Source organism: Catharus ustulatus, chromosome Z (assembly GCF_009819885.2).
Source record: "Catharus ustulatus isolate bCatUst1 chromosome Z, bCatUst1.pri.v2, whole genome shotgun sequence".
Lineage (NCBI taxonomy): Eukaryota > Metazoa > Chordata > Aves > Passeriformes > Turdidae > Catharus > Catharus ustulatus.
The window spans coordinates 28351258-28367273 of NC_046262.2; the positions used below are offsets into that span (position 1 = coordinate 28351258).

At 39.9% G+C, this 16016-nt stretch overlaps 2 protein-coding genes across 7 annotated transcripts in view; one reads left to right on the plus strand and one right to left on the minus strand.

Annotated features, from left to right (window-relative positions):
* The window catches only part of PLGRKT (plasminogen receptor with a C-terminal lysine), a 72980-nt gene that overhangs the window by 30236 nt on the left and 26728 nt on the right, over positions 1-16016 (minus strand). For 2 of the 3 annotated variants that reach the window (XM_033085224.1, XM_042780139.1), the window contains exon 2: positions 9193-9358. The exons of the other annotated variant lie outside the window; for it this stretch is intronic. In XM_033085224.1, coding sequence (XP_032941115.1) covers positions 9193-9240 — 48 coding nt within the window. In that variant the 5' untranslated portion in view covers positions 9241-9358. The remainder of the gene's footprint in view (positions 1-9192; positions 9359-16016) is intronic. 3 annotated transcript variants of the gene reach the window in all.
* LOC117010589 (programmed cell death 1 ligand 1-like) lies at positions 936-14548 on the plus strand. 4 transcript variants are annotated; one of them, XM_033085216.1, is made up of 10 exons: positions 936-1291; positions 2094-2219; positions 3317-3375; positions 6243-6311; positions 7010-7360; positions 7794-8075; positions 9268-9372; positions 10910-10960; positions 11900-11965; positions 13426-14548. In XM_033085216.1, the coding sequence occupies exons 4-10, from the start codon at positions 6257-6259 to the stop codon at positions 13446-13448; spliced, it is 933 nt and encodes a 310-aa protein (XP_032941107.1). In that variant the 5' UTR covers positions 936-1291; positions 2094-2219; positions 3317-3375; positions 6243-6256; the 3' UTR covers positions 13449-14548. The 4 variants fall into 4 exon arrangements, with proteins under 4 accessions (XP_032941107.1, XP_032941106.1, XP_032941105.1 ...); XM_033085215.1 differs by lacking the exon at positions 3317-3375 and having other exon boundaries at positions 2094-3259; XM_033085214.1 differs by lacking the exon at positions 3317-3375.

A 16016-nucleotide genomic window follows, 5' to 3' on the forward strand; every position in this document is an offset into this window, starting at 1 on the left:
TCCTTCTTTTGGAGGGACTCATGTTAACTGGTTTTGGAAGGTTTGAACATGATTAAACGGATCCAACACCTCCACAACAATATGCCACATCAACAGAATACCCGATGGCTTCCAGGTGGGGTTTCCTGTGGTTTCTCAGCCACCTGACGGCTTATGGTCTATAAAACCATTAACGACATACTGCAGGTGGCAGTACCTGACGCTTAGGGTACCGAGTGCATAGTGGTTTGGGCGTCCTTCCCCTCCTTCAGTACACATCCCTGAGACGTGCATGCTACCATGGACCACAATTTTGTATTTGATTTATATGTTACCCTGTAAATATACTCATTAGTAAACCATTCTCACAATGGCTCCTTGGTTCTTTGGTAACATCTTGAGTAATATTCTTATTTCAGGGTTGCTTTCTTACAGAAAAAGTTAAGACTGAGATCTTGTTAGAGTTATGTTTCATAACGCAAGAAATATGCTGCAGCAAAGAAACTATACACTACATTGTATTTCCAGGTTATATTATTACACTAATTAATTGGAGGTTTGTCTCTCAGAAGGCTCTTTAAGTGGCAGGGAGTAGAACTATATAAATAAATTGCTACTTTGTCTCTCTAGAAGCAGGACACGGCTCTTGGAATTTACAGATATCCTGGATACTGTGTCATTTCCAGTCTTTTGACAGCAGTCATCCTCTGCCTGAGTATGTATTAGTCATGTAAGCCATTCCTTTAGCAAGTGAATAAAGCTAACCCACCACGTTAAAAAAAAAGGGAGAAGGAAAAGGCAAGGGAAGAAGGGTGAGGTAGGGAACATACTGGTGGCGGTTTTGTTTTTTTGTTTAGGTGGTTTTTCCCGCCCGCCCCCCCTCCGCCCCCCCTCCGCCCCCCCGCTAGAGCTCTCCGCTCTCAGGAACAACTAAGTTGCATGACGAACTCCTTGTTCCGCCACGGCTGAAGAATTGGGAAACGCGAGCCTTAGGAGCAGGGCGCTGGGGGTTTTCGGAGTGGGTTTCCGCGAAGGGCTGCGGCAGGGAGAGGTTCCCGGCATTGCCACGGCCGGCGCATCCGCATCGGGAGGGGCTTGGGGCCGGTGTGTAACACACCTGACACCTGTTGCGTGAGCGACCGGGCGAGGAGAGAGCCACCAGGTAGAGGATGCCCCAGGTAGGGAGGAGCCGCCGGGCGGAGAGCGAGGAGCCGGATCGCAGCTCTGCAGGGCTCCCGGCAGCCGGAACCCCATCCCGGCGCTGCACCGAGCTCATCCCGCCCTCAGCCGACCACGGCCCCAGCCTGCCCGGGTGAGTGCTCCCTGAAGGCGTTTTCTGTCTTTGGGAATGCCCGGTGACAGGCAGGACTGAGATAGGCGTCTGGGAAGTTTATTGCAAAATAGGTGAAAAATCCCCAAAACTCAAGCCCCGTCACCAGAGTTTAGAATGCGCAGTGAAAAGTGTTTGTGTGCATGTAGATGTGTATGTGTGTGTGTATATATATATATGCATGTATGTACGACAACATTAAATAATAGGAACAAAAAGAAACTCAAGAAAATGAAACCCCACTGTCTTGGTCTTTTATTTGCTGCTAAGCATTTACATGGAAAATGCAGCCCTGTGACCTCGAGACAAGCTATGAAAAAGCAAAAAGTAATTTCCTGACATTGAGAGGTCACTAAATACGTGGCTACTCTGATCTCACAGTATTTTACAAATGTATTTCAGTTTCTTTCTGTTGCACCCTTTTTTTTTTTCTTTCTTTTTTTTTTTTTTTTTTTTTTCACGGTAATTAGACAATATAATTTAGCCTATTTTTAAGAGCAGCAAAAAACCCAGTGGAAATTAACATTTATCTGTTTCACCTACTGCAGATATCCACCCCCTCAATCTTCTAAGGTTGTTAAAACCTAAATGTTACGCTCAGCTATTTTATATACCACAGTTTTCACATTCATCTCACACATCAATAAAAACATTAACCTTAATCATTTTTGTGAATTACGTGGTGTTTCTTCCATGACAAATACTAAGAATGGGCTGTCAAGTGGAAAGAAGAAAACACTGAAAATTTTTAGAGTGGTCATTTCGCAATATTTTAACTCTTCAGAGAATTTCAACCCTTTTTTGAGATATGTGAAGACAACTTAAGAGAATGAATTTACACTGAAACATATGTTTAGAGTTGGATTTTGTGCTGTTGACCCGGTTCTCCTGCTACAGTCTACGAGTTAATGTACGTACGTCCTTTTGCTTCTAACACTTGGCGGTGGGGGGGGGGGGTGGTGGTGGTGGTGTTTGTGTATTCTTAAATGACTTCTAGAATCAAGAAAATCAAAACAACAGTGCTCTCTATTTTTTGCTAACATAGTGCATAGGATTAAGAACTCCTCTTTCACTACACAGTAGCAAGGCAAGGAGTCTTCACTGTGCCCAAATCTCGAGAAGAGAGTATCTGTCTTTACAAGAGGAGGGTAGGAAATGCTTTTCCTGTTATTCCTACATTATTCCTATTCCTATGACCTTTACGGACATGAGGTAGTTGAGTAGAAAGTTCTTGCTCTAGTTAGCAGCTGTTTGGTACTGTCTTACATTAATAATCTAGGGACCCTGACTTTGTGTAGATGGATGAATACTTGCAACTGGTGTTCCAAGGACTGGTGCTCACACATAGCTTTGGTTGGATTACATGTTTGTTAAAACGCCCATGGCATTTTATGCTCTAATTTTTGCAACATTTATTGTCTTTGGTTACTGTGAACCACTGTTAGCAATATAGAATTTTCCCTACTGGGGAACTTTCCAATAATGGGGAAGTTTCCTAAAGAAGTAGGTGTAGTTACATCAACATTTAAGTTGTCACATGAAGTCTTTGACAAATAGTTCTGTTTTCCTGTCTTTTTCATTTGATTGTGGCAGAAACATACAGCAGCAGTACTGAGGAGCAATTTCCACAGTGAATATTTTTTGCTTTTAAAAAAATTTTTGCCACAGATGTTGGAAGCTGGCAGGAGGACAGAAGAGGTATTGTGGTAGGTTCTGTAAGAAAATTAGCAAGCAGATAGCTTTAGTAAAGGACTTTGATTGACATTAAGGTCTCAAACTGTTCCAGAGGATCCTTCTGCTCAAGGTGAAACAGGAGAAGGTTCTATAATGGTTATTGCAGTAGTTTTCTTTTTGCATGTGAACGTGGATTTGACCTGGACCTACATTTTTTTCCTCCTGAAAGTGAAAAATTGAATGCAGAAGCAAACTTTCTCAGCCTTGAGGAAATTTGTAAGTAATAGTCATACATATTCTGTGTACTGTAAAGCTTGTTTTTCCTCCAAATAGGGAGAAAGCATGCTAAGAAATCTCATCAACTGCAGGACATAAACATAGAACTATAAAAGGTAACTTCTTGTCATCTGTCTTCCAGGAGTTAATCAGAACACCTCTCCTGGAGATCATGCCAACATTCACTTTTCCTGTCAAAAAGGTGAAGAGAGGTTGCAGGCAGGAGTATGGGCATCTTTCAGTATCTTGACTGCAGAGCACATACTGTTTATTCCAAGCAGTGCACTAGTTCAGGCAGTTGGCTTTGTTATGAGCAGTCTACAGCCTCTACTTAAAAAAAAAAAAAGGTATTTTGAGTGTGAGTGCACTCTGGTCATTCTGACATGGGGAGTGCAGAACAAGACCCAGTCAGTCTCAGGCTTGTCTCCAGGAGAAAGGATATTATGGCATATTTGTGAAATTGATATACCTCTGTCTTGTTTGAGAAGCATTACTTTGGAGCTTAGTTTGGTGGTCTGGGGTGCTTGCTACTCAAGCAGGGGAATCATGATGGAGGCATACAGGTTCAATGCCTACAGGTTCAGAGAAGCTCTTGGGGACCCACAGGATTGGGCTGCAGTTTTCTAGTGCTTTTAAGGATACCACTTGTGGGTAAGGAATAAGTCTGATATCTAACCACTTTATGAAGCCTAGGATTTATCAATTAATCTGGTTTTACACCCTAAGAATCTTCTATGTATTTTTCCTGCTCATGTTTTCAAACCACGCTTATTTTGTTAACAATGTAATAGATTGCCCTCCTTTCTCAGCTCCATATGCATTGTGTACTGCAAATCAGCTGTTGGGATCAGGCAGCAGCAATCTGAGGAAAAGAAGTAGCTTGAATCAAATTGTTATAAGGAGTCTAGTTTCCTTAAGCCACAGCACTGTAAAGGCATGTGTCTTATAAATACGGGACAATATTGTTTTTTCACTATCATCCTCAAGTTTACAACCAGAGAAAGAAGGAAGAAACCTCTTATAAAAATGGTGAAGAATGGCAGTCAAGATAGAATTCCATCACTTAGGAAGTGTCATGGGTATTACAGTTGTCTGATTTCTTATACAGATTCTGAAACTACCACTAGAAAACAGATAAAGGCAATCCTTCCCTATTTTTGTGGATTTTTGGGTATCCAAAATTAGGATTGTATTTAGAAAAAAAAAAAATCTACCATTTTCTGTTTTCATGAAAGATATCTGTTATGATGTTTGAATTTTTCTTAAGAGTAATTTGAAAAATGGTGTCACTACTGGATATTACTATTGCTCTGACTTAAAATACAGACTTACCAAAAGCAGTGGGTTTGTGAAGATTAAACCTATGAGTTTATATTAATAAGCATTTTAAAATGTTAAAATATTGTGTGGGACTATAAAAGCTATGTCAGTGAAGAGGGGAAAAACTTCTGACAGAAAAATGAAATTACAGTAAATTCACGAATACAAGCCGCACTGAGTATAAGCCGCATCTCTGGGTGTTGGCAAATATTTCGGTTTTTGTCCATAGATAAGCCGCACCCGAATATAAGCCGCTCTGTCATTCGCAGCGAGGACTCGCGTGCAATTAGTAACAGAACCGCGGGAGGGCAGGGTTTACTGGCTGGGCTAAGGCTGTGCAGGCTCGGCCCGCTAGGGGCCGCTGACGGGGCCAGGTGGCCCAGTCCGGTGCTGCCGCTCGGGGCCGGCCGCCGCTGCCACTGGGCTCGGTCACCCCGGGTCGGCGCTGCCCCGCGGTGGCAGGCAGGGACGGAGCTTCCCCCGCTCCTACGGCAGCGGCGGCGGGCGGGGACGGAGCTTTCCCGCGCCCGTGGTGCCGGCGGCGGGCGCAGACAAAGCACCCCGCCTCCTCCCCGAGCCGCAGCAATGGCTGCGCGGGGCTCCTGTCGGCTCCCCGAGACGCGGCAATGGTGGCGCGCCCCGCCCCCGTCCTCCCCGGGCCGTGGCAATGGCTGCGCAGGGCTCCCGTCGGCTCCCCGGGCCGCGGCAATGGCGGCGCCACCCCCCCCTCCTCCCCTGGGCTGCGGCAGAGGAGGGAAGAAGAGAGCTCTCCCGCCTCTCTCCCTGCCCCCCGTGCTGCCTGCAGGGAGCCAGGGCAACACAGTAACACTGTAACAACTGCGAAATGCCGGCTTTTACTGGCAGGTGCTTGGCTCGGCACTCTGGCTGGCACGTCTGGGGTTGTAAATGTCAGAAAATTATTCACATATTAGCCGCCCCCGACTATTAGCCGCACTTCCGGTTTCCACCAAAATTTTTGTCAAATTGCTGCGGCTTGTATTCGTGAAATTACTGTAGTTTTGTATTCAGAGGTAAAGCAGCAGAAATTCAAGGCAATAGATTCTGCTCGTAGATTGACTGGCTTTGCCACTGTTTTTAAAAGGCACTATCGTGTGAATAGTTGCTAAATAATTGTTACTACATAAATATATGTCATGAGATGAGCTACTGCATGAATTATTTCCATGAATTGTTTACACAATATATGTAACTTTGCAGCCTTCTGATACATACTGTTGGACCAGGGTAAAAGAGCAGGATGTATTCATTAAAGCAAAGCAAACAGGTGGGGAAGAACCAAGTTCTATTTCCTGCACTGAGTATACAAAATATTTTCATTCTCCTGTTAGGAGCAGTATTTCCAGGTACAGTTGAAGAACAATTGGTATTTGTGAGTACTAATTTACTAATCAAAAATAATGATAAAGCACCTGTTCAGCCATAGCTAAGAACAGATGTTTAAAGCAAATAAAGTGAGATGCTTTTCCTGGACCTACCCATGCAGGAAGACTTCTGCCTATCTACTGGGTGTAGTTTTTAAATAGGGTGGAATCCAGTGTCTTCTCTCCAGTTCTTTATGTGAACTGACTACAAAAGGGTTTTTGACAGTGCAAGTCAGAAAATGAGTATATATTTATATTTCTCTATTATTTTATCATTTTAGGTTCAACCTGCATCATGGGAAGACCTTTGTTTTTGTATATATTTTTATTCTACTGGCATTTCCTAACTGGTAAGAAGCCAAGCTGTAAAAAGCAGTAGAACTGTTTTACTATGTTTTAGTATGTTTTCTTTCCATGTATAAGCACACAAATATTAATTTCCAGTTTTCTCTCAGCTGCTAGCATTTGAGCTTTTTTCCTTAATGTTTTAAGTGAAAATATCTAAGCATAGCTTTGCATTAAACTTGATGCATGTATTTTGATATTGGGACAGGTTAAAATCCCTCTCAATGCTCCACCAGAGGTACCATTTCAAACAATGTACCATTGTCATTAGACAAAAGGTTTTCTAAGCTCTATCAAACCTGGGAATTATTGTGTGTTCTTTAACATCGTGGGTAAAAAAAAAATTGGCATTTATATAAACAGAACATTCCCATTAGAGGTACTAACACTTGCCAGTTACTACAGCAGTGTTCTCAAAGCAAAAGCTGAGGGCCTGTGCATGTACAGTTCACTGTTTTCAGCACAGCATCACACTGTGTGTGTGCACTGTGTCTGCAGGTGTAAGTGCCCATTGTGTGTGTATACAGCAGAGGTCTTGTGTTTTGTCACACACTTGGACAAGTACATACCAAAATGTTTAACTTTCCAGAACAGAGCAGATACTTTGGTCCTTAAAATTTCCTTTGGATATGGTAAGACATTACTTGAAAGGTTAGGTGTACTATTAAAAAAAATAAGTTTTCTTCCAAATTTTGTTTTTCAGCTTTATTCACTGTTGAGGCTCCTCAGTCACTCTTCACTGTGGAACGTGGGAACAACGTGACCATGCAATGCACATTTCCAGTGAATGGGGAATTAGAGTTTAGAGATTTAAGTGTCAGCTGGGAAAAAAAAGATGAGTCAAAGCAGGTTTATGTACTTCACAAAGGAGAGGAAGACTTCAAAAATCAGCACATTGACTTTAGGGGAAGAATAAAATTGTTGAAAGAGAATTTGAACTTGGGACAGTCTCTCCTTCAGATCACCGATGTGAAGCTCAAAGATGCAGGGGTTTACCGCTGTGTTATTGTCTATGGGGGAGCTGACTACAAGACAATCCATCTGAAAGTTAAGGGTGTGTGTGCTACTACCAGAGGTTCAATACTCTGATACTCTTAAAAGATTTCAGGGGACACCCTGAAGTAAGACATATCTGGATGAGCAGTTTAAGAAATCTCATCAGAGATGGGAGCTGCCTGATGGTGCTTGCACAGCCATGTAACTTGGCACTTCTGTTTAGGTTCTGTCCTTTTAGTCCCCAGTGATATGTAAGGAATGTAGACAGTACACAGGCCATAAAGCCTAGTGAGCTTTCTAAACCACATCAGAATTGTAATAAATCCTGTACCTCCAGTTACAGACACAATAGTGTGACTTACTTTTCCTGTCAAAATCCATGCTGAAATTTGACCCTGGGGGCTGGAGAAAAAGAAAAGGTGTCTTGCATTTAATACAGGCTGCTCTCCTAGTTTCCTATTGGTAATGATTTTTTCCCCCCAATTGTTTAGCTCCTTACAGAATTATAAACCAAGGAGTGGTGAGCACAGGACACAACGAATGGAAGTTGACATGTCAGTCAGAAGGACACCCAGAAGCTGAAGTGATATGGCAAAACAGAAACCATGAAGATATTACTGACAAGGCAAGCACAAGATTTGAAACTGGAAGTGACCAGTTGTACCATGTGACAAGTACCCTTACAATCAAAAGTGGAATTGATGAGATTTTTTACTGTATATTCTGGAATAAAGAGCTGCAAGAAAATACATCTGCTATTTTACACATAGCAGGTAACACTTCTAAATTTAATTTATGGTGATACACTTCAAGGTGCTAATGTAGTTTTTGTCCCAGTTGAATCAGCCATGATTTGCTTCTTTCCTAATTTTGAAGAGGCTACAAAGAAATACCTGTGTCATTAAGTTTTGTCATAAATGTACACTTTCACCATAGTAACATGTCAGAATTTAAAGACAGGAATTTTATGTGACCTGCAGGTATGTGAAAATTCGGTCTAAATGTTAAAAAAGTTCCATTATTTGGAAGACATGCAGCTCAGCACCTAGAAATTTAATCCTCACATCTTCAAGAATATTCTACTTTGTTGATGATTACTATCACATAAACTTGAACAATATGGTCTCTTCCTGCCACTAGAGCCTTTGCTTTGAGCATATTTAAACTTAACTAATTGTACACAGATTTTTTTTCCTCAAAAAGTCTAAAATGAACAAAAACTCATAAATGGACAAGACCAATACAATTCCTAATTAGATCTTTTAACTGGGCAGCTTGTTTGCTGCTTTTCCTTTTGGTTATTCTTTTCTGCATTATAGCCTGATATGTTTTCAACCAGACTGGACACTTGATCCAACTCAAAACCAGTAATTTTCTTTATCAGACACTTACTTAGTCAGGTCATTTCCCTGGTCCAGTTCACCACCTAGTTTTACAAACACCTGTGCAGGCACATATTTTGGGCCTTACAAGGGTTTGGAACAGGCAAGTTGTAGTAAAAAAAAAGAGCCAGTTCTTTCAACAGGCAAGCATGACTCTAACATGAAAAACATCTGGGATTCAAGGAGACCACTTACCCTTTGCATTTAGAGCTTTAACAGATGAAAGGAGCTCTCTATCCTCTCTCTCAATTAGCTTTTTCCTGTAATCCAATTGGGAAACTAAACCAGATGTTACATTTTGACAAGCAGAATTCTGATGAGATCAAAGGCACTATCACATGGAATGCACAGAACAAAGACAAATACTAACATGCTCTATCTTTCCCCTCCTCCTCTTTATTTGAAAAAAGTGTTAAGAACACCATTAGCACCTGACCTTAGACACAATCTAAAATGTTGTTGTCATGTCTTAACTGCTCATGGCGTTAAAAAAACCAAACAAACAAACCTGTGAAAATGAAAGGCAGAGGGAGGATCGTATGCAATTAGGTAACATCTTATTCCCCACTTGTTTTTCTTGAAGCTGATGGCATTCTCCAGACTGAGAGCAGACGCTTTGTTGGAGCAGCTCTCATTGCTACTGCTTTTATTGGATCAGGGCTTCTACTTCTGCTCTGCATAAGAAAAGGTATGCAAATTTTTTATTTTAGAGCATCTCAGTTATTATCACTCTGCTCTGTTAATTCATCCTTGCTGAGTAGAATGAGACAAACTTTTACCACATCATTTGTTTCTCTTTCTTCGCTGGACTTTAGAAGATACTAGCAAGCCGACAGAGTGAAACACGTTATCCGCCCCTCACAAACCACTTACCCATGCATGTCTGTTAATCTTTCTTATAGATAAGGAACTATTTTATAGATAAGGATGTATAGCAGTAAGATTAGTTTCTAACCTATTCCAACATCAAAGCACTTTTTTTTTAACCTGCTGAAAATTGAAGATTCCTGTTCTGTATCCTCCCTTTCGACTGGGGACCAGAATGCTTTTTCCGCATTCTCTGAAATATTTCACTGAACTGTGAGCACCTGTTTCTTTACGAGAATATTCTCACTTAGTCTTCATACCATTGCACTGATTTCCTTGCTAAGATTTGAGCTTTCTCATTTCACTTCACAAATTAGTATTGGAGATTCTCAGCATCAAAGTATGTTGAAAAGCTAAAGCATTGGCAATGATTTGTTTTCACTTCCTAGTTAACAAAATAAAAACTTGGAGAAATAATTTTTAGGTTATCTGAGTATGAAAAAATCATAGTTAGGACCCAAAATAAAGGAAAAAAAGAAAGGGTTTAAACTTGTTACTTAAATAGAAAGTAGTACTGTTAATTTCTTTTTCTTTCATAAGTTGGGTGGGGGAGAGGATTCATAAGATTAGCAGGCTTGCAGGTGATTCTAACAGGCTGCAAAAGCCTGTAGAAAATCCATCAAGTATAAGAATGTACTTGTCCTAAGAACATGATAGGAATAGCAGCAGAGCATGAAAGTGGAAGAAGAGACAGCAAAATCCTGTACTGTTCAAAAGAATCCCACTGGGGATTTCAGTGAAGGTCAGAAGTTTCCTGTGCTGCCTGACTAATATTTATTGTTTTTATGTGTATGTGATAATGTATATCACATTAAGTTTCATATCTATTTATCTATACACACATACATATGTGTGTCTGTGTGTGTGATAAACTACAAGTTGATTCAAAAGCTGAACTAGCTACAATAGGTTTTCACCTTAAAACCTTAAGCTGTCCTGGGTTAACAGACAAGTGATTTTTTTCAGAACAGAATCTTCCCAGAAGGTGGGCATTTTTCCCCTCAAAAAGCACTGAAAAGATGATCCCCTTCTTGATCCCTGTTTTCTGATATGTCAAAATTCTGGGTGAAAAGATGCAATGGGAAACCATTTGAACAAGTATTTTCCAGTGATGTTAGTGTATAGTATCAATGGACTTCTGGCCTAGAAACAAGAAAAGGAAGTTGGAAAGGAAATAAGCAGACTGGGAGCACTGAAGAATTTATTTTAAAATCTTTGAAGAAATTTAGTGTTTTGAGAGCAAATGATTATACTATGCTAAGTGTGCCACTCCCACCAATGTGTTTAAGCTCCTCATTTGATCTAAAGCAAGTATTTGGGGTGGTTTAAAGAATTTTACTTCCATTATTTTCTTTCAGCTAGAGCAAATAAGGACAACAGAACACCTATGGCAAGTTCATCAATACCAAGTATGTACATCTGACATAAATCCAGCAGAGTGTAAATCTTGTGGAAATAACTGCTTGGGAATTAACTTTGTAATGGTGATGCCTAAATGGAGATTAAAATTCATTTTTGATTTTGCTTTCTACATTTCATTTATAAATTATAAATTGCAATTATAAATTAGAGTGGCTTTTCATGACCATGTCATCCTTTCGAAAGGAAAATGAGAAAGAAAAGCATACTTGTTTCAGAAACTGATGCACTTCTAATAGGCACAAGTAAAGGATAGAGCAGTATGCTGTGTTTTGGAAAGTCTACAATAGGATGGGACAGGCTCTGTGGAACATAATATCTCAGAATGGCATCACATCCTGATATGCAGACTTTGTGCTGCAATCTGAACTGCATTGGCATGTTCCCCTCTTTCCTCCGGTATCATAGCATGAGGGTCTTTGTCACAACATTCATGACAGAGAGTTTGGCCCCCTTGAGAGAAACACTGGGAAGCCTTAGTTACTGTGTTGTGATATGCATACTATTTACTACGAGCAAAGCTCAACAGAAGGCCAGAACCACCATTGACAGGTGGTATTGAAAGAAATGAAGAAAAGAGCAAAGAGACTTAATAGGAGAGAAGAGATTAAAATCCTTTTGCTGCCTCTCAGGTTGGTTACTGGTTGATGTATTTTTAATTTGCTGTATGGCTGTTTGGACATCACTGCAAGTTAAACTGCTGTGTGAAAATTACTTCATGCTGGCCATTGGCGTTTTTCCTAAGAAAAACTCTCTTAAGAATACTTACCCAAACGGATGTGGCATTTCATGTTAATCTCACCCCTTGCTCTGGCATTCAAGTGGGTCTAGATCCTGAATAGCCTGAGGTGCAGTTTCTAACACAGATTTATCACTATAGGAAAAGTTTAAGCTATGCTCACTGCTGCATATATGTCCTTTGCCTACAGAGCTGTCAAAAGATAAGGATACACAGGACTGCAGAGATGATGCTTTTGAAGACAGAGAGCTGAAATGTAAGTATAAATGACAAAGGAAAAACTAGTAGCAAATTGCACACAGCATAAACCACCCCTGGCCACTGGAGCCTTGATTCAAGGCTGGTTTATTTAGCCTGCTGTTTCAACCAACAGCCTTCAAGAGAAATATAGACTCCCATTCTGTGTCTTGCAAACTCACCATCACAACTCATTGTGTGCTGTTTGTTACATCAGATAATGAATCTGGTTTTTAAAATAGAAAGTAAAGATATACAAAGGAAAATGTGATGTGGAAATATATAACAACCTAAACCAGTAGTTTTTCTGGCTTGCACTTTTGCTGTAGAAAGAGTTGCTCATGCACATCTGTGATGGCAGTAAGGGAGGAGACAGGAAGCCATCATGGCCGCTTGAGCAGGTCTCAGGGTCTGTGATTCTGTCTCAACAAAGCAAGAAAATATATGATCAAGTATCTCAAATCTGTGAAACATCCCGTGGTATGGAGGAGAAGGGTGAAATTACTGAAGTTTTTATCTCACTTTCTTGCTGACTTCTACGGCACTTGCATTAACTGCATTCCAAATCCCTCCCTGCTACACTTTACTACAGTAAAGTTACAGGTAAGCCTGCTGGTCCTGCAGGTGTAGATCTCTAAGCCAAAGAGTTAGGGCTTGGGAATATTCCACTGGGAATAATGACAGATGGAGCACTAAATGCATTCAAAAGAATTTTTAAAGATTTTAAAAGAAAGGGGGCAATCTCACTGTATTTGCTAAAGAGCATATGCCACCACTATGTTTAAACTGCCACTTTATTTCCTCCCATGAGCACCTTCTTTTTCTGTTTGCTTTTTTAATTACAGTAATTTCACGATTATAAGCCACACCATTTTGACTAAAATTTTGGTCCCAACCCGGAAATGCAGCTTACACTCAGGCGCGGCCAATATATGAACAAAGTTCGGAAATTTCCCAACCTGGAAGTGCGAGCCATGGTGCCGAGCTGAGCTCGCGAATCGAGCACCTGCCAGTAAAACCCGGGATCGCACAATTGTTACAAATTGGTTACTCTGTTGCCCAGTGGAGGGAAGCGGGCTCCTGCCTGCCCTGCGGTGGGGGGGAGGAGGCAGGGGGCTCCATCCCCGCCGGCCCTGCAGAGGGAGCAGAGCTCGTGAATTGAGCACCTGCCAGTAAGACCCGCGATCGCTTGATTGTTACAAATTGGTTACTTCGCTGTGAACGAAAGTGTGGCTTACAATGCGGTGCAGCTTATATATGGATAAAGAATGAAATGTTGCCAACACCCGGAGGTGAGGCTTACAATCAGGTGCGGCTTATAATGATGAAATAGTGTAATTTTAGATCTTTAATTTTGACAATGAAGGAAACTTTTTGGTACCTCCAAACTCTAGGAAAGGGTCCCAAAGCTATGAAGTGTTCTGTGCCTTCATAATTTTGTAATTAGATAATTTTTTCATATAACTCTTCCTGTTACAGATATGCAAATTGAGAAGACCTAGAGAGAGCAGGGGAAGACTTTTTTCCACTATTGTGAAGATTTCAGAGCTCAAATGTTATGTATTCTATCTACTAAAGGGGATATTAATTTTTTGTATTTATTGTGTGATGACAATTTTCTATATTGTTGTAACACAGGAAAAATATAATGAAGTTGAAATAATTATTATAGCATAAAAAATTATTGAACGCAGGCTTCTGCATATGTGACTAGATATTGAGGTATTTATTTTAATATCAAAGTTTCTGCCTTCTCAAGTTTAGGCAAATGTCTTTCAAAGAAACATTTAATTGAAAATATCTTTCAGGTAAAGCACTTTAGGTCTATGACCATCATTAATTTCACAGCTAGTTCTTGATAGGTCATCTTCTGAACCTTTTTCTCTTCCTTCTTCATCTCCATTTCCTGCATGAAACTAGTTTTCCATCTTTTGAAGAATCTTTTCAATACTTTGATCCTCAAAAAAGATGATGGCGCAACAAGACAAGGTGCCATACCAGTCCTTAAAATGCCGGATGCTCACAGCTAAGTCTGGAAAAGATGACTGAAGCCTCTTGGCAACTATGGCTTGGAAATTACGTAATACTGAGCTTTTTGATATCTTTCTTTGAAAAGCATTTTGGGCATTTATCTTCCTTATGATACAGCTGGCACTACTTGGTTACTGCTCATTGCTCTTCTGATTTACAACCTGGGGATAATAAAATTCTTTAGACATTTAGGAAGAACAGCCCTTGTTTTAGATGGCCATTTTGTTTTCTTGGGAATGGAAAAAGGAAAATCTACTTACTTCTAGGACATGAAATACATGCTTACATGCATATTTAATGTGTAGTTAATGTTAATTAATTTTTAATTAACATAGTTAACATTTTAATTAGCACTGTCATTAAGGTTAATTAAAAAGAATGTTAATTGTAATACACATGATTACATAGAAATACTGAAGAAACCTGTTCCTGGATCCCATTTCACAAGTTACTGTTATATTACATTTTGTTAAGTGCATAGGTTTTTTGAGGGAGATCACATATAGATGAAAAAAATGTATGACAATGGTATTCACAATTGTATTTTTTTAATAAAACATGTTTTATCTTGTGTTTTTTCCTGCTTTCCTTGACCTGTCAGCAAGTAGTGTAAGCTCTGTTTGCGTATTTCTGAAAAAAAATAACTAATATTTAGGTGTAAGAGAGAGTCTTCAGTCACGACCACCCTCTAAAGGCTCACACAAAGAGTAGATGGAAGAGCTGGAATCTCATTGGACTCAGTTTTTTTTTAATTTGAAAATAAATAATTTATTGTGTAGTCCCAATAATATGGACAAGTTCACATTCATGAATGCAAGGGCTTCCCTGCCAGTAGCATTCAAACTAGCTACTGTAAGGTTGTGTTTAATAATCTCGGAAAGCTGTCCTACGTAGCACAATAGCGAAATGTGATTCAGAATCATGAGAGTGGTCAACCCCAGTTAAGTAAAATAGTTACTACTTCCCTAATTCATTGCAGACCTCGTGTATTCTGACACTCATTCTTCCCATTTGACTCTTCAAGGTTACTAAGGGAACTTGACTATCTCCTCCTACTTCCCAAGGTGCTTTTTGAATCTGGGTATCATTGAAGGTGATAGCCACATTTTAATTATCTACAGAGGAGTTTTTGAAATATCAGGGCCATTTATAGACAAAGTACTGACTCAGTACAAAAATGTAGAATCATACCACCACATAAATAATTCCCTTTCTGGACAAGATGACCTCTTCGCTTTCTACTTCCTGTTTGAGACTGGACAAGTTATGTGCATATTAAAAAGCGAAGTAAAAGTGAAGAAGTCTCCTCTTGTTAATTCTTATAAGCCTTTGCAAGGCAGTGCTGTCAACAGTGCTTGCTAAGTGTTATGGAACTGAAGTTAATGTCTTCGTCAAACTCTACTGGACAGCAGGAATTGTTACATTTCTCTTTTCCCTGTAGGAGAAAGAGCAAGTTACTGTTGAAAGTGCTGTATATGAGATGAGTAAGATAACAAAACAAGGGGATAAAAATATAAATTCTGTAGCTGAACCCTAACTTCTAAAATGATAGTGCTTGAATCCCTGAATGGTTGATGGAACCATAATATTTTGCTACTTCCTTAGAAAAGCAGGACATGTGCTGACTAACAGACAAAGTGAAAAGACCTGCTCCTGCTAAATAATCTCTATTTCATACTTCTCTGAAATACAAAGCTGAACTTGTCTAATCTTATTTTAGAAATTAAGCTTTTAGTATAATCTAAGTTTTGTGGCTTCACTTTTATGAATACAGGGAGACAGGGCCACATGTTTATCCTTCAATGCCTTAAGTCATTTCAGGTCAAGTATTTTCCTCTCATTATAGAGAATACACACGAAAATGAAAATAGAACGCATTTAGTTCATAGGAACTAGGTAAGTGGAAGTCCTTCCTATCCTAACACAAAAAATGTAGTTAAGCACTACATGTGTAATAACATTTTTTCCTTCCATCAAAAACATTTGCATGTCATTTAAGTGTTTTCAGATACCTGGAAGGCAAAACACAGCTGCAAGCA

Bases quoted from the DNA above. Each gene is read 5' to 3' on its own strand.
- LOC117010589 (XM_033085215.1), top strand. From the start codon at position 6,257: ATGGGAAGACCTTTGTTTTTGTATATATTTTTATTCTACTGGCATTTC. The intron at 7,361-7,793 runs GTGTGTGTGCTA...CCAATTGTTTAG, and splicing joins AATCCATCTGAAAGTTAAGG to CTCCTTACAGAATTATAAAC. The intron at 8,076-9,267 runs GTAACACTTCTA...TTTTTCTTGAAG, and splicing joins TGCTATTTTACACATAGCAG to CTGATGGCATTCTCCAGACT.